At 45.1% G+C, this 21,222-nt stretch overlaps 2 protein-coding genes across 2 annotated transcripts; one reads left to right on the top strand and one right to left on the bottom strand.

Annotated features, from left to right (window-relative positions):
• Positions 1 to 949: 949 nt before the first annotated feature.
• On the top strand, positions 950 to 7,089 carry lrrc73 (leucine rich repeat containing 73). The gene is made up of 6 exons (XM_070916494.1): positions 950 to 1,221; positions 1,366 to 1,526; positions 3,197 to 3,319; positions 3,844 to 3,944; positions 5,032 to 5,278; positions 6,789 to 7,089. The coding sequence occupies exons 1-6, from the start codon at positions 950 to 952 to the stop codon at positions 6,857 to 6,859; spliced, it is 975 nt and encodes a 324-aa protein (XP_070772595.1). The 3' UTR covers positions 6,860 to 7,089.
• Positions 7,090 to 12,490: 5,401 nt separating this feature from the next.
• Positions 12,491 to 20,664, bottom strand: dlk2 (delta-like 2 homolog (Drosophila)). The gene is made up of 5 exons (XM_070916608.1): positions 20,544 to 20,664; positions 14,469 to 14,526; positions 13,892 to 14,022; positions 13,440 to 13,584; positions 12,491 to 13,223 (listed from the first exon to the last, which is right to left on the bottom strand). Exons 1-5 carry the CDS (start codon positions 20,620 to 20,622, stop codon positions 12,491 to 12,493), a joined length of 1,146 nt encoding a protein of 381 aa, XP_070772709.1. The 5' UTR covers positions 20,623 to 20,664.
• Positions 20,665 to 21,222: the final 558 nt, after the last annotated feature.

The raw sequence follows: 21,222 nt of genomic DNA, 5'->3' as shown, positions 1-21,222 counted from the left end.
AGTTCATGATTGATCAGTTGTCTGATCAGCTGATCGGTTCCAGACAGATCAACAGAGACCTGCTCATCAATACTTCCACTTCATTGATTATTGATCCGGTGTGTGTGTGTGTGTGTGTGTGGTTTTTTTTTTTCTTGAACGTATTAATGACTCATCTGAAACGGATCAGTCAGGTAACAATTGACAATTGATCAATAGCCGATCAGCTTCTTTTACACTCTGAACAATGACAACAGGAGCTATTGATCACAAAGAGAAACCTGATCAACAATTGATCTCCTCCAACTTCTTGAGAGTTGATTGATCAGATAAGGGTGTCAATGAGTAGAGAGACAGCAGATAAACAGTGAGAAACCTCTTAGCTTACTCTGTAGATGTTCAGCATGCTAATGTTAGCATGTCACCCCCCCCCCCCCCCCCCCCCTTCCTGGAGTACAGGATGTGGTTAGCTTAGCTTAGCATAAAAACCGGAGGCAGAGGGAAACTGCTAGCCTGGCTCTGGCCAAAGGGAATAAAGTCCACCTCTAAAGCTGATTAACATGTTGTATCTGGTTTCAGGAGGAGTTACTTCTTCATGTCACTGAGATGTTGCCAGGCAACCAGGTAGACTCTGCACAGAGGTGCTGGGCGGATGAATACATGTTTTACAATGTTTTAAACAATGTTTTACTAAAGAAATAGTTCCGGTGCATAATTTTCGTCTTTAAAGGAACGGTTGTTTACAGTAATTCTCAAATGAGAGATTGTGTTGAGACACAGAAGCTAGTGAAACAGAGGCTAAACAGGAAGCGATGTCAGGCTCTCTACACAATGATGTGACATCACCTGGCACAGTCAGTTCAGTACCTGTTTTTCACCAGTAGAGGTCAGACTTTTGGGTTTTGTTTAGATCTTACACAGTTTCCCTCCAGGTGTTCCAGTGCTCCCAGTGCTCCCAGTCCTGTCCATGATGCTGCCGGCCTCCATCCAGATCACTGGGGAGACGCTGTCGGCAGCCGAGGTTCAGGACATCTGTGAGAGTCTGAAGGAGGACAGCGTGCGGCTGCTGTCTGTCCGCGGCTGCCAGCTCTCCGACCGCGACTTTGGACGCATCTGCCGCAGCGTCGCAGAGTCGCGCTCGCTCGCTCAGCTCAACCTAAACCTGGGCGTCGTCTCTAGCATCAGCCGGACGCGGCACCTGGCCGACGCCCTGAAGACCAACCGGTCCCTGCAGACCCTGTTGTAAGTACAGAGAGGTGCTTCTAGCAGATACAAGTGCTGACAGACCAAATAACACACTGACGAATCCTAATGGTTCAGGTGACATCCCTGACCAAAAGGTCACAATGTGATTGGTTTGTAAGGCTCTGTCCCCGCCCCCTCCAGTCTCCATGGCAGCCCGCTGTTGGATGCCGGCCTGGTGACCTTGAACACGGCCCTGTCGACCCACCCGGCGCTGGTCTGTCTGGATCTGGGAGACTGCATGCTAGGAGACGAGGCTCTGGGTCTGATCTGTGGGATGCTGCCACCCGACGGAGCAAAGTCAGGTAACAAACACCTGAAGACTGCCGGGGGGACGACTCCTGGTTTAGATCTGACTGTCACGACATGTTTCTGCTTGATCTCTGCGGTCCACAGTATGTGGTAACAATCTACCAGAGGCCTCAAATGTACAAATGACAACCACATGGAGATCACTGAGTAACACTCGAGCAACCACCATGTAACCTCCATGCAACCACCATGCAACCACCATGCAACCACCCTGCAACCGCCTAGCAACATCCTAGCAACAACTCACCACAGCACAGCAGTCACCTGGTACCAACCACCTGCCCAGTCTACCTTGACAACAACATGAAACACATTAGCAACCCCCGTAAACATCCCAGTAACTCCCACAAACACTCTCACAACTACCCTGAACACTCAAACAACCCCCTGGTGTTGCCCTAGCAACACCAACTGGAACAGCTTGACCACCACATTAAAACCACATGGTAACACCATGGTGACCTGGAACACACTAGTAACCACTGTGGCAAACAAACACATGTAAACTACCTGGTAACATGAAGGTCACCTTCTGGAACACCCTAAACCATCCTAAGCATCCTAGCAACCAGCTAGCAACCAGCCAGACCAAATAAATAAAAACAATATGTAAATAAAAAGATATGCGCACACAGAACAACACAGCAACTACCTGGTGCCACGAACGCCATACTGAACCTCCCAGAGTAACGAGGACCAGACCAGCCTCCCGTCAGGCCTTGCAACACATTACACTACAGGTGTCACCTGGGACTGTTGTCTCTATTGACCAATCACAGGCTTCGACTGGGGAACAGCAGTGTCACTAATGTGTCATGTGATGTTTAGGGAACAGATTGAATGTTAAAACATAAAAACAAGTCCAAATTAGTTTCAGGTGTAACCTCCGAGACAGACTTAATGGACTTACGATCAATTTTGATCTTAAGTATGACGTAAGCAGAAAAACTTTGACGTGGAAATGGTCTCATCTCTAAGCAAAGTCTGGACTTAACGTAAGTGACTTTCCTGCTGGTGATGGAGGGGTACTGCAGTTTGGCTCTTAGATTTGATGCTCCTCATCTGACTCTCTGGTTTCATTTACTCCTCATTAAAAGTCTCTTCAGACGCTCATTGAATAAATGAGTTTATAAAAGAAACATCATATTTGATGAAATGAGAAACTGGAAACCGTGATGAGTCAGAATCAGACTGTAACTGAGCAGCAGGTCTGATGAAACGTCTGCAGTTTAAAGGAAGTTATTCAATGAAGCTCAGAGGACATTTTGTCTCCTGGGACTCGGTTATTTCAGGCTCAAATAACCTGAATTCATCAGCTCGGACGTCCAGCTCGCCTCACACTGAAGGATAAACTTCACTTTCAGAGCAACATAACGAGGAGAGTTTGTTCGTTATGGAAGCAAATAAAGATTTCAATCTTATAAGCAACTGAATGCCTGATTTAACTGAACTTATAACACTGACATATTTTACTATAAGGACCACAACAAGGATTTAACTGCTCATGTTGAAGGTCTCCATAAATGTGGAGAAATCAAACCTAATTTACAAACATATATTATTGTTCCTGAACAGAGAGGTTAGGATTTAATAACAAAAATTAGACATGAAGTGTGTGTGTGTGTGTGTGTGTGTGTGTGTGTGTGGTTGTGGTTGTCTGCAGGTCTGAGGGAGCTCACTCTGAGCGCTAACCCAGGAATCAGCTCCAAAGGCTGGGCTCGACTCGCCATCGCTGTGGCTCACAGCTCCCAGCTCCGAGTGCTGAACTTGGACTACAACCTGCTGGGTAACAGCAATATACAGTCTGCTCCACGAAACATCTAAAGACAGATGCAAGACACAGGAACATTAAAAACTCACATTAATAGCAAATGCATGACAAAAAGCAGCTGCACTCAAGACAAACGTTACATTTTAGACCTGGTTTATGGTGAAGGTTCGGTTCAGAGAGGGGTGGTGCCCGGGCACAAGTATCAATATATCCATATAAAACTGCACTAATGATAAAACATCTTCTTAAAAGAAAATAGAAATAACGTCTTTAAAGGGTGCCAGTAAGGCCCCAGGGGCCTAAAACTAACCTACATTTACAAACATTCATCTCTTAGCCTTTTTAGTTATGCTAGTTTGTGATGCTACATTAACTTCCTGTTTACATTAGTTGACTGCTCCTGATTGGACAGTGCTACAGATGTTTCCCAGCAACAGATTTACAGGTCACTGAAGTCTGTACCAGCTGAGACAGCTGTTAGTTTTAATGGTGCAAAGATCTGCGGGTCCTGGTTGTGAATGTCCTGGTTCTGTTTCTAGGTGATCAGATCGCCGGGATGCTGGCGGTTGCTGTGGCGTCCAGCAGAACCCTGGAGGTGCTGGACCTGGAAGGAACCGGATTGACCAATCAATCAGCACAGGTGGACCAATCACACGGCTCATTCCTCCTCCTCTTCTTCTTCTTCTTCTTCTTCTTGTGTTTGATCATCAGTGTTTCTCTGGTCTCAGTCTTCAGTCATTCAGCAGTTTGTCCAGCAGGGGGAGACATTGGTCTGAACACACACATGTTCCTGTTTCACTAACCAACCTTTACTAAACCTGGTTATTGATGGAAACTGCCGTCATGAAGCTGGTTATTAACTGGTTCTGTTAACTCTAGTTCACTGACGAGTTGTTAATTACAAACATGAATAATTCAGTGAAAGCAGAAAGTCAACGAGATGAACTATAAACAATAAAATCAATGAACTGGAATAGAAGAAGCTGCAGAAACACTAGAAATCATTTCAGAATATTGAACGTAAGGCGATAAATACGTGTGACTGGAGGGGCGGGGCCTCTCTGTCCTGTGGACGGAGTGTTTGTTGTCTTTTGTCTGATGAACAAACTGCAGATAAAAAGTTCAACTAATGTCCAGACCTGAAAGACATGAGTTGGTCCTCACAGAGACAGAAGAACACACAGCCTTTGATGTCTTTCTGATGCTGCCTGAGGCTGAGTGACCTGCAGACCTTCATCTCTCCTCCTCCTCTCCATCTCTGCGTCTCGAAAAGAGCTTTTTAGCCTCTTTTAGCTGCTAGTTTTGGTTTTGCGACAGACTTCCTGTCTGGTTCGGTCTCAGTGTTTCTCATGAAGCCGCTACACACTAAGACACAGTTAGAGAGCAGTGTTTCTGGGGCTGGGCCACACTGATTACTATACAAAAACATAACTTTATAACTTTATTCACTGATTTTGGTGAAACTGGATCATATTTTATGGAGAAAATGTTCTGTTTTCCCTCTAATGTTCTCCAGCTGCTCTGTTTTAAAGAGCAGCTGCTCCCAGTCGAATAATCCTGCTCCCTGTGCAGCTGTGATGTAGTTTTGCACTTCAGTACCATGTTACATCACAACTGGGTGTGGTCACAGGTAGAATGGACGTCCTTCCCACAACTTTAATGTTGGGTTATTTTGTGTAAATAAAATTTTGTCTGATGTTTTGAATGAAGGTGGTCTCTGTATCCAGGTGTTCTTGGACATGGTGGAGAACTACCCGACCAGTCTGCGGGTTCTGGTCCTGGTGGAGAACGACATCAGTCCGGAGCTGCAGCAGCAGATCTGTGACCTGCTGTCTGAAGGAGAGGATGACGACGACAGAGAGGCCCCACCCCTCCAGTCAGGCCCCCCCTCCAGCAGCGCCCTGCTGCCAATCAGAGACAAGTACCAGCCAATCAGAGACAAGTACCAGCCCCCCGCCTGGCTCCCCCACAGCAGTAAGGGCTGAACACTCCGTCCCCCTGTCCCCCCGTTCCATTCTCACCCCCAGACCGTTTACCCCCACTTTACCCTCCATACTGGTCCCCCAAAGACCTCAAGACTGGTTCAGACTGTGCAAAACCAGTACAGAACCAGTACAGAACTAGCAAACGTGGTCTAGTTTATCATACTGGTTGTACTGGAATAGGATATCATGATGGTTCTGCTGGTACAGTTTAGCCTGGTTCTGTTCCAGTTGAGCCAGTATGACCCGGTCTGTCCCAGCTGACCCAGTATTAGCCTGGTTCTGTGGTATTAGGTGTCCTCAGTGACAGTAGGAGGTTTTGTGTATAATATAGGTCTCAGTGTGAATCTGGTTCAACTGGTTTTTATCTAGTAAATAAAGAATATTCTGTATTCTCATTCCTAAAACTAAATATTCAAATTAATATATATACTTACCTATCAAAGATCTGCTCTTCTTCTGTGGTTCCTCTATGACTCCATGTAGCTGTGTGGTCTGACGTCCTGGTTCTGGTCCAGACTAGGTTCTCCTAAAAGGACCGGTCACACCAGCATTTAAAATGGCAACATTTTGTGTTGAGATCAGTTTACTTTAAAGAATCATTTGATGAGCTCAGTCCCCATGGTAGCTGCCTCCATTTTGTTTCACGTCGAACAAAATGGAGGAGGCTATTGTAGCTTGTTAGCTGTGTTTTATTGAAGCTCTCCTGTCAGAGTATAAACTGCTCCACCACAGAGACCTGGTTCACACATGGACGACATGACAGCCCCCCCAAAGTGAGGCCAGAACGTCTCCATGTTTCTGTTGTTCAGGTAGTTCTGATGTTTGTTCAAGTGTTCATGTTTCTGATCAGTTTGGTTTGAATTATTATTATTAGTTATTTGATGCTATAAAAAGGGGTGCGGCGTTATGATTGACAGCTGTGATTGACTGTGAATTAGTCTTTTTGAATGCGGATCATGTGACCGAGCCTTGGCGAGGACTCTTCTACCTGCAGAAAACAGAGGAAACACTGAAGCTTCTGGTTTTAAATGTTCAGCCAAAACCGTTTTAAGATTGATTTCCTTTAAAGGGTTAGTTCAACATTTAGTGAAACGTTAAATATGAAGCTACATCCAGCAGCTGGTTAGCTTAGCTTAGCATAAAGACTGGAAACAGGGGGAGACAGCTAGCCTGGTAACGAGATCCACCTACCAGCTCTTCTAATGCTGATTAACATGTTTTATCTGTTTCATCTGATGAAAACTTATTTTGACTTTTCAAACTATTCTTTTAAACTTGGATTATCTCTCCACTGGTTGATTTTTGCTGAAATGAACTGAGACCAGTGGCTGTCTGGTGGAAGGAAATCAATCTAAAAACGGATCAATTGTTTTGAAAGTGATCAACAGGATGTGAAGTCACAGAATTTATAGTTCATGGTCTTAAAACATGCAGACCTGTTGGTCTGGTCCTTTAAATCTGATGTGAAGCTCTAAATGTGTCGTTCTTTAACCCTACAGACTCCAGCCCCCAGATGGTCTTGCTGACATCAGGTCTAGGTGAGAGCTTATTGACTGAGACTGAGATGTGACCCCTCCCACAAACACACCCACTTCCTGTTAAACTATTTTCACTTTTTTCTTTTTTTGGTTTGAATGTTCCTGGTTTGTTTCTCTGCACTGCACTTCTCTGGGTTGTCAGATCACCTGATGGCTAGCAGCCAATCACATGCTCTGCATGGTTTGATGTAGCACCTGTACAGAGGCTAGAACAGAGAGAGGCAGCACAAAACCTCAACACACCAAGTGACTTACAGACAGGTGTCCAGTGTGTTTCTGATGAATGTACGTTCTGTTTGTTCTGCTGCTCTGATGTCACAATAATAAAAGTGTTTACAGCTTCGTAGAAGCAGCGACTCTGATTCGTCATTTGCTGTCAGTCAGCAAGCTAGCACTGCTAATGATGTTAGCTAAAGACAAAAAGCACCTTTCATATATATATTCACGATATTGTTTTCACGTCAATAATAACACAACGTTGTTTAACAGCCTACATGTGGGAATAAATGTATACATTTTATTTAAGAAAACAAAACGTTATTTTCATTATGGTTCATAGTTAGCAGGGATCTACTCTATCTATCTGTTAATATTTTTATTAGTTCAATCAATGTCATTAATTTACAATGTGACACATTTAATGTGATTGAGAGGCATCATGTTCATGTTCATTCCCGTAAAGTCAGCTACTGTTACTCAGCTAGGCTGGTTAGCCTTTAGCATGATTAGTGTAGCGGGCTACTAAAGTTTCAGCATCATCGGATGAAGCAACTGTCTTGTATACGTGGGTAACAAGTTATGTTATCAACATTCACGTTCATAATGTACTTAGATTTGTATTTAGCTAAGGCTAGCCGTGGCTTACGCAGCTAGCTTTAACTTAACATAACTCTCTACTACAAATGACTGCTTACACAAATATTATTTATTACATTTCTATCATAAATGTAAAATATAAAATAAAAATGTTAAAAGTCTAAACTCAGTGTTGACGATATGTAATATGTAGTTGCAGCATCTTGACTTGCTGCCACTGTGGGTGCTGCTGCAAGATTCAGTACATCAATATGTTCTTCTTCCATTTTTCTTTTTTTTCAGAAGAGTGATACCCAACATGGGGGTCGTGACCCGTGCAGGGACATAAAGGAAATTCAATAAAAATGAAATTCTGCTGCCAAATAATTAAGATTATCTGTGGACTTTCCTCTAATCTCTGTATTTTGCTTATGAAACATGATGATGATGATTTTACCTCCTCAGGATTCAAATGAAACCATCTTTGAAGGGAAAATGACTTTTTGGTTACAGGTAGACATGTAACCTGCGTCACCGGCAGACGTGGATTTGCCCGAAGGATCGCAAGAAGGAGCGGTCAGATAGCATGGCTTTAAAACACTGTCATGTTCTTCCTTTTTGTTTCTGTGCCTGGAGGTAAATCACCAGAGTAAAACAATGATCACATGACAGATAAGAACTGGTGAGCGTGTTGACGTGACACCTGCTGTGCAGAGGAATAATAGATGGATCATATTTTCCATCCATCTCCTCCTCCGTCCTGACGGCGCTACAGGAGCCTGACTGTGGTCTCAGGTTATTCTGGACTTCCTGTAGTGATCCGGTGTCGGGCAGCAGGTCGGGGTTTGGTTTGATGAGCCGACTGGCGACACCAAGGACGAGGACTGAAGCACCGGTTTAATTTCACATCATTTCAACTCCTTTTCTCTCACAATGAGAAGATAAGTACTTCGTACATTTACATTGAGGTACTTGTACTTTACTTGAGTAGTTCCATTTTCTGCTACTTCATTCTTCTACTGCACTACATTTATTTGACCACTTTACTTTTCAGATTCAGATTATTCATACATGTATTATTGTAGGTTAAGATAAAACTTTGTTGATCCCTGACATAAAGCGAGCAGCAGGAGAAGAGAAAGTCATTAACTCTTTGAACTCTGCCATAGAAACGGTCCTCCAGTGCCTACATTGGTATCTGTGCTTATTGTGACCTTCAAACGCTTCATATCCCTGAAATCTGTGCAACCTGAGCTAAAAGCTCGTGTAAGTCAATGGACCATAGTAATTGATAAAAGTATTGAAACTGAAAATACAAAAATCGGACATGTTTTTACTTCACATTGTGCGAAATAAACACAAAAAACATATTGATCCAAAAGATTTCTAAATGTAGAAACATGAACAAAATATATTGAAGTTATCTGAACTATCGACCTGCAGAGAAGCTGGCGCCGCACGTAACGTTGCGTAATGACGTCATCGCGAGCTTACGTGACGACGCTCAAGACAGAAGCGTCAGCTTTCTGCTGCAAAAAAGAATGAATGCTGGAGCTATTATGGTTTTTATTTTAGATCGATTTAAACAGGATCGTGTAAACAGTGAAAACCTGTGAAAAACGTTTTCAAAGTTAAAATGAGCTCCACCTTTAAGTAATGAACACATGAATGCATCAATCATTATAATCCAGTAACATAATGAGACAGCAAACTGTGTTATTCGTTCTTTCATTTACATGTTTTTTACATTTAAACGAAATAAAAACTCTTCTACGCTGGAAAAAACACTTTCCCCCTGCTTCCAGTCTCTGTGCTAAGCTAGGCTAAAGACATCCTGTTCCTAGATGACCAAGAATATTTGATGTTTGAATTTGTCTTCTTCATCATCATCATCAACATCATCCCCTCCTCCTCTTGACTATTTTAGCTCTGATTTTGTCTTGTTGTTGAAAAATCTGTCATTTGTTAATTTCATTGAATTGAATGTTGTTTTAACGTAAAAACAGTGACGTTTACAGATGTTGAGTCTGAGCTGTCCTTTATGTGTAAAATGTAAACTGGTTGATGTCAGTGTCTCTGAACGTGCTCCTCATGTCAGACATTTTATATCTCACGTCTGCTGTCTGCATAGAAAAACAGCAGCTTTCAGAGCTCATCATTCACAACTTTATTTCACTCGGTTTGTTATAAAAGCCTCACACACACACTCCGCTGATAATTTACACCAATAAATTAGGTTTTAAAGCTGCAGAGACACGTCAGATGACCTGAAGGGACAAACATATCTAGTTTGGACAAACAGCATTTGTTTCAGAGAGAAGACAGGAGGTCACAGCAAGAGTGCCATGTCACCTCGAGGATTCTTACTTTCACCTTTTTGTCTTTGTGTCTTTCTGGCAGAGGTCGTCTCAGTCACATGGATTTAAAACAAGTCCACAGCTGAAGTTTCTCAGTAAGAAGTCCTTTAATTGTTGGATTCATCCAGAAGACAAACGGCTGAGCGGTGAGCTATGTTTTTAAGGTGGAAAAAAAGCCTTAATTCACCCAGAATTCATTGCAAATCTGTCCAAAGCTAAACACCGTTGTTAAGGTTTCCACCTGTGATGTGCCCGAGTCATACCCTCCCCCGCCCCCTCACTTCCAAGAAACGGTTCACATTAAGTCCAAGTAACCTGACATGGAGATCTTGTCACTTAAGATGAACTTTAAGTGACCTGTTTCCCCAATACGGGCCAGAATTCACACCTTTAAAACTGCCAGGAAAACTGCCAGTGGACCAGACAGTTTGTGGTTCAACAATAAGCCCGTGGTGTCTGCACCTGACGGATACCCCATGCCTGCAGTGAAGGACGACATACGTCCTGTCGCTCCAGTTTGTTCCATTGTGCTCACAGATCATGTGGGTTAGCAGAAAGTTAAGTCTAACGACTGTGCTTTGTGACCGCACATATTGGCATCCAATAGCTAAGATGATGTTTAGAGGTTGACCTTTTGTGGCTCTTCGACACCCAGAGAGGAGGGGGGCGAGGGATATGAAGAGCCAAACAAGGCTCAAGGCTTTTTGGGCTTCTTTTGGTTTTTGGTTTTTGTTTACTTTATTTTGTATTTACTTCTTTTTATAAATTTTGTCACCATTTACTCTTTTTGGTAAAACTTAAATAAAACTGGGTTGTCTTTTGTACATTCCAACCAAAGTCCTGTGTTGCTCCTCTCTGAGATCATCTAGCAGCCTCCCTCAGGTAAGAAGACTACTCTCCTTGAGATGTGCCGACAGTAGATAATAATTTGGCTTTAATTGGTGAATGTTGATGAAGGCTGTTATGCTTATATTGCAGCGTACAACATGGAAGGACGTGTTGAATGGGTTCAGGTCAGTTGTCTGATGTTTTGCTGCTGTTGTTATGTTTGGAGCTAAGGTTAAAGTTTTCTGAATGCTTGGGGCACAGGGTGGGATTTCCCAAATTAATCTCTAAATTATAAATTAGGGATTAGGGCTTCGAGGCGGTCCAGTGTAAAACCAGGTGAGTGTCCTCAGACCGTCAGAGTGGACCTCCTCCAGTATTGATCTGTTCCTTTAGGATCTTGCTGGAGTACCACCAATCTCCAAACACCTACTGCACATAGATATTTGACATCCGGCTGTTGGCACAGAGTCAACTAGATAGGCCCTAAAGAAGAGATACTCCAGGAACGTAACTCGGCTTCCTAAGCAGACTAAGGTGGTCTTGCATGTAGATTTTGGAAGCCCGTTCTAAAAGTGTCGTAGAACAGCTGTTACTCAGTATAATATCTGCATTGGGTGGGGGTTATAACATCTAGGAACCACTTCAACGTGTGTCTGAAGTCTGACTGTTTGATCTAAGCCAGAGCCAAAGTCTGATTCCATGAACCGGCTCCTGGACTGTCCTCGCGTGAACTAACCACAGACCACAAGAGAGAAAGCTCCTTCTATCTTCACATCAACAACAGTCCGACAGCATCCACTAGAGAGAGAGAGAGAACCACCTGTTTGAACACAAACCGTTTTATCGTCTGAGAAGCTTTTCAAAAGGATCTTAAAGGAACAGTTCAACATGTCATGAAGTCTTCTCGTGTCCAGCCAGCAGCTGGTTAGCTTAGCTTAGCATAAAGACTGGAAACAGGGGGAAACAGCTAGCCTGGCTTTGTCCAAAGGTAACAACATCCACTAACAGCTCCTCTAAAGCTGATTAACATGTACCTGGTTTGTTTCATCTGAACAAAACCACATGAATGGGGGGTCATGAACTGGACTAAATTAAAAGTCACATGAACCCTGTTGATTTTCCACCTCAGCGTGTCTCCAGGTGTTGATTTAAAGTAGTATGAAGCCTTCAGTGTCTCAGAGGGAGCTGACGTCTGAAATCAGTCTGTTGGTGCGGAGTTAAAGCAGAGAGCTGACCAGAGATCTGCAGCTGCTGCTCATCTCTGCTGCAGGCTGGAGGCTCCAGGCTACATTAGCCGCTACTAGCATAACACACTTCAACCTCCCGCACAACTGTCAGAGGGAGAGGTGCATTGTGGGTAATGTAGGCTGCAGGTTTTGATATCTCTGGCCTTTTTGACAGAGTTACAGGAGTCACATGACACATCAGAGGACAACAAATAAGTATACAAGTTATGATGTCATGGGTAATTTGCATATTAACACCAGGTGCACACTGGGAGAATCAGACCACATCCTGTTGAGCTGGATCCCAGTTCAGACCTGAACATGAGGCAGGTGAAGATGTTCCTGTGGAGTCAAACTGTGACCTCTGACCTCTGACCTCTGACCCTGCAGTGCTGGATAAGAGAGCATGTCTCTCTCTCTCTCTCTGTTTGTTCCTGTGCTCGGACGCCCCCCCAGTCTATATGACCTCAGTGTTCAGTTTCTTCTTCTCTGGTTCTGTTATGTTCAGGAAGCTGATCTGACACTCCTGCTCGTCCTGTTGCGATTTCCGGCCACTCTTCTGTCCTTGCCGCTGTGATGATGATAACGATGATGTCAGCGGCCTGCAGGGGGCATGGCCCTGCAGTACGAGGGCGGCGGTCAGCACCACCACGCCCAGCGTGATCCCCGCCAGCACCAGCAGGATGATAAGCTGCACCTCCGACAGGCCGGCAGCGCCGCGCTCGCTCACCGTCACCTTAAACAGCCTGCTGCCATGATGACTGCTGTTACCGGTGATGCCACTCCGCTGGTTCTTGCCCCTGGTGGTCAGGTGAGGTCTGACCCCGCCGCCGCCGCCTCCCTCCCACCCCCTCAGCGCCGTCTCGCAGGTGGCTCCAGTGTAGCCGGGCCGACAGACGCAGTGGAAGCCTCCGGCGCGGTCCAGGCAGCGGCCAGCGTTGTGGCAGGGCCCGCTGGCGCAGTCGTCCAGGTTGACGGTGCAGAAGCGTCCGGTGAAGCCGGCGGGGCAGAGGCACGAGAAGCGGTTGACGCCATCCAGGCAGGTGGCACCGTTGGCACACGGTCTCATCAGGCAGTCGTCCACGTCGGTCTCACAGCGCGGCCCCGTGAAGCCGGCCAGGCAGCGACACGCCAGGTCTGCTGCGAAGCCATCAGCGTCCTCACACAGGCCGCCATTTTTACATGGAGACCTGTAGTCAAAACACACGAAGAAGAAGAGACCGTCACAGATGTTTGTGTTCTTTGTAAAACAGCTGGAGAAAATCTGTTTGGTTTAATTTATTTATTCATTATCAGCTGTAAAGTCTATACTACACGATCTGTCCTGTTTCTCCACCCGTCACCTGACGGTGTTATTGTGGATGGTTGACGGCCTGATGGTGAGCGTACGTGACACCTGGACAGACCTCCTCTGGTAACAGGGTCCGGTCTTCAGCTGACAGTTTCTGCCGTGGAACCCTTCAGGACACAGACAGGTGTATTCAGCGCTGGCCTCCATCACACAGGTAGCTCCGTTCTGACACGGCTGCTGCTCCGAGCACATGAACAGATCTGAAACATGAAGGATGGAGGTTTGAGCCGGCAGAGGACACAGCACTGTCTTTGATTTTAAGTCAAAGCATTTAAAGTCAAGTACTACGTGTACTTTCTAGCTTATGGGGTCCAGGTATTATTCTGATTGGACCAATCAGATTGAAGCTCAACTGGGATTTACGTGAGGTCATCATTGTAAAGTTGTAAATATATTCTTTATCTTGTTGCACATGATAATAACTCCACTATGTGCCGGACCTCAGTGAGTACGAGTTTTACTTAAATTAAGGATTTGAGTACATGAAACTTAAAGGACGTCTCTGACCTTTGTCACAGAAGCGCCCCCCCCAGCCCGGCTCACAGCTGCACTGCCACGGCTGCTGACAGGAGCCGCGCCGACAGCCGGGCATCGGCACGCAGCGCTCGCAGCGCTCGCCGTCCCAACCAGGGTCACACCTGGAGACACAGAGACCCGAGACCACGTCACAGAACTGGAGACGCTCATCAGGTGGACTAAGACCACTTCAGTTCAGTTCACTGCTCAGTTTGATTGGTTTTTCAACTGAAACACGCGGGTTAATAACCACCTGACCAGGACTTAATAAACACCTGACCAGAGGTTAATAACCACCTGACCAGGACTTAATAAACACCTGACCAGAGGTTAATAAACACCTGACCAGGACTTAATAAACACCTGACCAGAGGTTAATAACCACCTGACCAGGACTTAATAAACACCTGACCAGAGGTTAATAACCACCTGACCAGGACTTAATTAACACCTGACCAGAGGTTAATAAACACCTGACCATGGGATAATAAACACCTGAGCATGAGGGTCAGCGGATTATTGATTGATTGATAATTGATTGATTATTGATTATTGACGGACGTCTCACCTGCAGACTCCGGACTCATCACAGCGGCTGTTGGTGGCGTTACAGCTGCAGTCACTTCCTGCGGAGAAGAAGAAGAAGACAGACAGACAGACAGACAGACAGACAGACGGATGACATCACTGTGACAGGAAGCTTCTTGCTAAAATAAGAGCCTGTGGTGAAAAGAAAGGAATACATGCAACTAGTCCTGTTTGTTTGCCGACACAGTTCACTGACATGAAGGTTTGAACATCGGCACAGGAACAAGTTTTTGGTGTGGATCCAGATCCAGCAGGGCCGCCATGTGACCACTTTATGTTTCGGCTCACACCAAAACAACATTTATCTCTTGGATCAAGACTAAAGGACAAACACATCCTACTGTTGCAAGTTGTTCTAACATGAAAGACACCTTGTTATTCAATAAACTTTTCAGGTTATAACGTTTTTCTTCCGTACAGAAGAAACAAACTAATCTTAACTCAGTGTCCACTTACTAACTACTTTCCCTGATGAAGGTTGTGGGGAAATAATTGGAACGATTATTTTGTCAAACTTCTGTTTCCTTCGTTATGAATGAACTCAGCACGTCCCCGCAGTGATTGGTCGCCATATTTCTGTGGGTGTGGCCTGTGGCCTCCTGAATGAACACGCAGGTCGACTCTGTCTGCAGGTGGCGCTACAGCTACACTACAACACATGGACACTACAACATGATGGATGTGAAGTTTTCGAAGATTTCACACTGACTTCACAACAACGTTTTTCAACACTACCCACTGATCTAGGTTCAGATAAGAAACAGTTGAGCCTGCTGTGTTTGTGTGTTCGCAGTGTGTCTCAGCTGTCTCAGGTCTCTGGTGAGACATTAGCAGCAGACGGTTTGACCTCTGACCTCTGACGGTCGCTGAGCCACGTGTTCGGGGTTACAGTCTGTCTGTCAGAGAGGCAGCTGGACAAACAGCCAGAGGCCCCGACTGTCAGAGGCCCCCGACTGTCAGAGGCCGCCGACAGCCTGGCGTTTAGTCTGACGTCGCCTCTTCACATCAAAAATGAAACAAAGTGAAACAGCCGAGGCTCCAGCTTCACTTCAATGATGCGCTGCTACATCACAACACAGACGGGCGCCTTTATGTAGCATCATTAGCTTAGCTTGTAGAGAGTTAAAATGGTTTCATAAAACAACCTGAACATAACAAACAAAAGCTCACAGATTCAAACCACTAGCATGAGTGGAGAGTTGAACTCCACCTCAGCGTGTCTCCAGGTGACTCCAGGTATTTCCCAGGCATTTCCAGGTGTTGGGGAGTTCTACTGCATGTTTTAAAGTAGCATAAAGCCTTCAGTATCTCAGAGGGAGCCGTTGCGTTGTGTACTTACATTATCCCAAATGTTTCCAACAATGTTCAAACTGTATCTGTAATCTAAAGGTAACGTTTCATGTGGTCGCCTGTCGCCTCATCTAGCTGCTGTAACTTCAGAGGAAACACCAGATGATACGTCAGGAATACGCATTGGTATAGGTATATATAGAGATACACTCAGTAACAGTCAAACTCCATCTTTTCTTCTGCTTCTACTGCTGCCATTTTGAACACAGTAATCCAGCAGAGACCTAATTTATTGCTGAAATTTCAATATCGATCTAGCTTTCTACGATGTGCTGCTATGATCAGTGGCTCATGTTAGCCACCAAGCTAATGCGCATGCTAACATTATAACATTACAACGTTCAACTCGCTCAAGTTACTTTAGCTGGGCTACCCCACCGCTGACTTCACCACATAATGTTAGCTACAGTAGTCCACTCAGCTAATAGTAAGTTAACATGTTAGTGTTACGTTAGCTAAGGTTAACTTGCGTCTATTTCATTAGAATGAAATGACGTAACATGAATAAAACTGTGAACATGATTTCTGAGTCACGTCAGATGGTCGTTGTTTAACAATGAAGACAATAGTTTCCATGATCCCACGCTGTTTCACAACTTCATCAAACTATAACATGTAGTCGGTCCCTGAATGTTAGACTTTCCCAGCAGCACATGAACACATCAGATCCTCCAAACTTCTTCATCATCATGTTTTGTAGAAATAAACTCAGCCAGTGAAAACTTCACCTTTGTGGCTTCTTGTCTGCAGGTGTTTATTACATTTTATTTCCTCTCCGGAGGAAGAAACTCTGCCTGAACTCCAGCATCACAGACGACTTATCAGCAGGAATATTTGCTCTGTGTATAGACCGCCAGCCGTGACCTCTGACCTTTCAGCTCTGAGCGCAGGTGAAGTGAAGCTGACGTGGATCGGGTGTCGGCTGGAATTCGGGAGGATTGTTTTCAAAGGGGGTCCTGACAGAGACAACAGGCTCGTCCTCGGAGCTCCGTGCCGGAGCTGCCGGGAAACCCGGGAACGCCAACCGAGTCTCACATGACTCAACAACAGCTGGGAGGTGCTAAGTGTTATCTGAGAAGAGCCAGACAACAGCGAGCGGAGGGTTAATCTGACAGCTGGGGGAGCCCGGATTAACGGAGCACAATAAACTGCCGAGCGCCTCTGAGCGCGCTCAGTGAGGATCCACATCCATCCAGCTGAGACTCAACGAGAAAGATTTACCGCCTCCTGTTTATACAGTCACGACTGTTGATTGTTCTTTAGAGACACTTGAAATGAACAATACTGTGTGTGGTATATTTGGCAGAGCTGGTCTCAAGTACAACAAGGGCCTCTGGGCCAGCAGGGGCCAGCAGGGAACACAAGGGGTCACCAGGGGCCAGCAGGGAACACCAGGGGCCAGCAGGGAACACAAGGGAACACCAGGAGCCAGCAGGGAACACAGGGGAACACCAGGGGCCAGCAGGGAACACAGGGGAACACCAGGGGCCAGCAGGGAACACAAGGGGACACCAGGGGCCAGCAGGGGCCAGCAGGGAACACAACACACAGGGAACATTTGGTATGGTGTGGTATTAGTACTTTTACTTGAGTAAAGGACCTGAATACTCCACCACTGCTGATTTGTTTGTCAGAGAAAGACGTCCTCCTCTTCACTTTCACTTGTCAAGTTTTTAAGTCAGACTTCTTTCGTTCTTTCAGAACGTTTTGGAAAAAGTTTGTGAATCATTTTGATCAGAACTCCTTGAAAAGCTGCATTAAGGAGTGTGTGTGTGTGTGTGTGTGTGTGTGTGTGTGTGTGAGTGTGAGTGTGTGTGTGTGTGTGTGTGTGTGTGTGTGTGGGTGTGGGCGTGTGTGTGTGAGTGTGAGTGTGTGTGTGTGTGTGTGTGTGTGTGTGAGTGTGTGTGTGTGGGCGTGTGTGTGTGAGTGTGAGTGTGTGTGTGTGTGTGTGTGTGTGTGTGTGTGGGTGTGGGCGTGTGTGTGTGAGTGTGAGTGTGTGTGTGTGTGTGTGTGTGTGTGTGAGTGTGTGTGGGTGTGTGTGTGAGTGTGTGTGTGGGTGTGGGCGTGTGTGTGTGTGAGTGTGTGTGTGTGTGTGTGTGTGTGTGGGTGTGGGCGTGTGTGTGTGAGTGTGTGAGTGTGAGTGTGTGTGTGTGTGTGTGTGTGTGAGTGTGTGTGGGTGTGGGTGTGAGTGTGTGTGTGTGTGTGTGGGTGTGGGCGTGTGTGTGTGTGTGAGTGTGTGTGTGTGTGTGAGTGTGTGTGTGTGTGTGTGTGTGTGTGTGTGTGTGTGAGTGTGTGTGTGAGTGTGTGTGTGGGTGTGGGCGTGTGTGTGTGTGAGTGTGTGTGTGTGTGTGTGTGTGTGTGTGTGTGTGTGTGGGTGTGGGCGTGTGTGTGTGAGTGTGTGTGTGAGTGTGAGTGTGAGTGTGAGTGTGTGTGTGTGTGTGTGTGTGTGAGTGTGAGTGTGTGTGTGTGTGTGTGTGTGTGTGTGGGGGTGTGGGTGTGAGTGTGTGTGTGTGTGTGTTCTTGTATTTCGGAGGATAATTTTAGCTCGTGCTGCAGCTTTAAACATGATGGATGCTCCGCTGATTGAAGTCACCTCCCTGGCTGCTCTGCTGCTCTCTGATTGGCCAGGTGGGGGGCAGCACCTGTTCCCCTCATTAGCTGTCCAATCAGAACCACTTAAGGAAGCGAGCCTGTGGTTGTAATAAAGGTTATTGTTGTGGAGGCGGTCGGTGTGTTTCCATGATTACAGAGAGAAACAGGAGCTGGTGTGAAGGAACCTGATCCTGCTGCATGTGTAACAGTGTGAAGCTGCTCGACTGCCGGATCACCAACACATATAACAGTACAGTATATAACCTCAACTCATATATAAATATATAACTAATAAAACCTCATATAAATATATATATATTTAATATATAACTCTGTATATATATATATATATATATATATATATACACAATGGGCTCCAAAAGTCTGAGACCACATTAAAAATGTCAAATATTTTCCTATTTAAACCTGGAAATAATTAAAGTTTGAGGATTCAGAAACATTTAAAAACACAAGAAATTATGACATGTTAAGTGAAGAAGAAATATTTTGATTCTGCACTATTTTTAGGTCGGCAATCAAATTTAAGCAAATTTGTGGCATCGACAAACTGAACTCCTTCATCCAAAAGGTCAGATGTCTTTGAGTTGTGTCCTTCCATCGAAGCCTGCGTTCAGATGACAGGTGGATCTGATCTCCTCGTTCAATGAACTCAGCTTGCAGCCAGTGTTCACCTGTTCTAAATATGGCTGTGCCTCAAGTTTCCAGCAGGTCATTGCTCACTAAGCAGCATTGTGATAGTTGGAAACATGGCATCAGAACTAAGTGAAAGTGTCAGAAGTGTTATTCTGAGCAAAGATGGACAGACTAAAGGTTTCTAAGGGGGCAGTGCATGGAACTCTAAAACACTTTGCAGAAACGGGATCAGTTGTATCCAAAGCTCGATCATGCAGACCAACAGTGACCACACCATCAGAAGATCAATACATCAAGTTTAGTTCCCCGAGAGATAGAAAAGCACCTTCATCACAGATACACAATCTGCTAAATAAAGAACGCCACACTCCAATCAGCAAAAGTCCTGTCAAAAGAAGGCTGTCTTGTAGTGGTCTCAGAGGACCAGTAGCAGTTTCTAAACCACTTCTCAGAAGGGGAAACAAGGCCAAACTCTTGGGGTGGGCTAAGAAACAGCAGCATTTTACTGTGGATGAAGAAAAGTCCTATTTACTGATGAATCCAGGTTAGAGACTTCTGGCGGTAACAGAAGGGTGTATGTAAGGAGACGAGCAGGAGAGAGAATGATACCGCCGTGGATCAAACCAACAGGGAAACATGGTGGTGGGAATATTCAAGTCGAACTGGATCTCTCCTAAATTTTAACGATCAGTGAAGCTCTGAGATCAGCAGAAAAATATTTAGCCATGAGTCCCAGAGTAAGTCCACCCTCCTCACCCTCCTCACCCCCACCCTGAGACTCCCAGCGGTGGTCCTGCTGATCCTCGAGCCTCAGACTGACACCTGTCTGTCCTCTGAACTCCTCTCTGATTAATCACATTCTGCACACTGACAGGAAGCTCACAGCTGACTTCACTATGTTTACATTTATCTGACAGCTTTGGTTACTTTGCAGTTCCAGAGTCTCTGAGTTCATCAGTTCTCACATGGTTTCATAAATATCTGTTCAAATGAGCCGATATTTCACTAAAACATTTATGGGTCGTCCGGAGATGTTAAAGTTTGTTGTTTTTTTGGTCCACATCTCAGAAACGTCAGCCAATCAGAGAGAAATGGCCACTAAAAAGTTACAGTGTGGATAAAGGAAGTCTTTATTGATACATTTCTAATATTTCCTGGACAGAAACATGTAAATTATACAAATCTATAAATTCAAATGGAGACTTTGTTCAGATGGTAATCTGACAGTTAACTACAGTAATTCCAATTAAAGGTGAAAACAATTCAACATGTATAACGAATAAAGTTTCCAATAATAAATTAATAACGGATCAATGTTTACTTGAGTCTAAACTGAGCTTTTCTCTCAAGACTATTCCTCTTGGAATCAACACCTAACTGAACTCAGAAGTCTCACTGCAGAGAAACTTCAGGTGAAATCATTATAAAGTTACAGAGATATGAACTCTTCATCACTTACCTTGACCTCCGCAGGGCGGGACGACGAGGACGCAGCAGCTCAGCAGCAGCAGGGCGGCTGCAGCTCTGACTGAAGACATGTCGGTGACCTGGAGGACGACGAGGACCTGAAAATAGAAGAAAGAGACGGTGAGTGGAGTTGCCTCTGACCTGGAGTCAGTTTGTCAGCGTTGGGTAAACACGTGGAGGCTCCTGAAAGGTGAGACGGAGACGCCGGCTCGGTCAGCGTCGTCTTCGGCTGAGCGTCTCGAGCTGTCATCGTCCTGATCAAAGGTCTGAACCAGGTGTGAGAGACATAAATCAGAACTGCTGCTGCTCCAGGATCAGCTGTTAACACACAGGCTGAGTTCACACTGAGCGCTTTAATCAAACACTTCCTGAGTTTCAGTTCCTGGAGGTCCAGTTACAGTCGAAGATGTTTCATAACGTCAGCGTGTACGCAGGCTCAAACTCATCATCACATTCATATTTTACAGTGACTGGCGTCAGTTTTATGTTTTGATATCAAGTTTAAATACAGTTGACGATATTTCAGTCTTCAGTGCTTTATTTTATTTTGTTATTTGTGGTCAGAGATGTGAAGACAGCATCATCTCAGTTTATTAGTTCTAAACCAAATATAAAGTTTGTGCATTAATAAAACAGAAGTTTAAACCACATTTATAATTCTCTTGTTACGC

The sequence above is a fragment of the Enoplosus armatus genome, chromosome 12, assembly GCF_043641665.1.
Source record: "Enoplosus armatus isolate fEnoArm2 chromosome 12, fEnoArm2.hap1, whole genome shotgun sequence".
Taxonomy (NCBI): Eukaryota; Metazoa; Chordata; class Actinopteri; order Centrarchiformes; family Enoplosidae; genus Enoplosus; species Enoplosus armatus.
This window is presented reverse-complemented; position numbering and strand designations above follow the sequence as displayed.

Coding starts and splice junctions, on each gene's coding strand:
- lrrc73 (XM_070916494.1), top strand. CDS start 950: ATGCTGCCGGCCTCCATCCAGATCACTGGGGAGACGCTGTCGGCAGCC. Junction 1,222..1,365: donor CGGTCCCTGCAGACCCTGTT/GTAAGTACAGAG, acceptor CGCCCCCTCCAG/TCTCCATGGCAGCCCGCTGT. Junction 3,320..3,843: donor CTTGGACTACAACCTGCTGG/GTAACAGCAATA, acceptor TTCTGTTTCTAG/GTGATCAGATCGCCGGGATG.
- dlk2 (XM_070916608.1), bottom strand. CDS start 20,622: ATGTCTTCAGTCAGAGCTGCAGCCGCCCTGCTGCTGCTGAGCTGCTGC. Junction 14,527..20,543: donor CCCGCCCTGCGGAGGTCAAG/GTAAGTGATGAA, acceptor TCTTCTCCGCAG/GAAGTGACTGCAGCTGTAAC. Junction 13,224..13,439: donor GGACCCTGTTACCAGAGGAG/GTCTGTCCAGGT, acceptor TTTTGACTACAG/GTCTCCATGTAAAAATGGCG.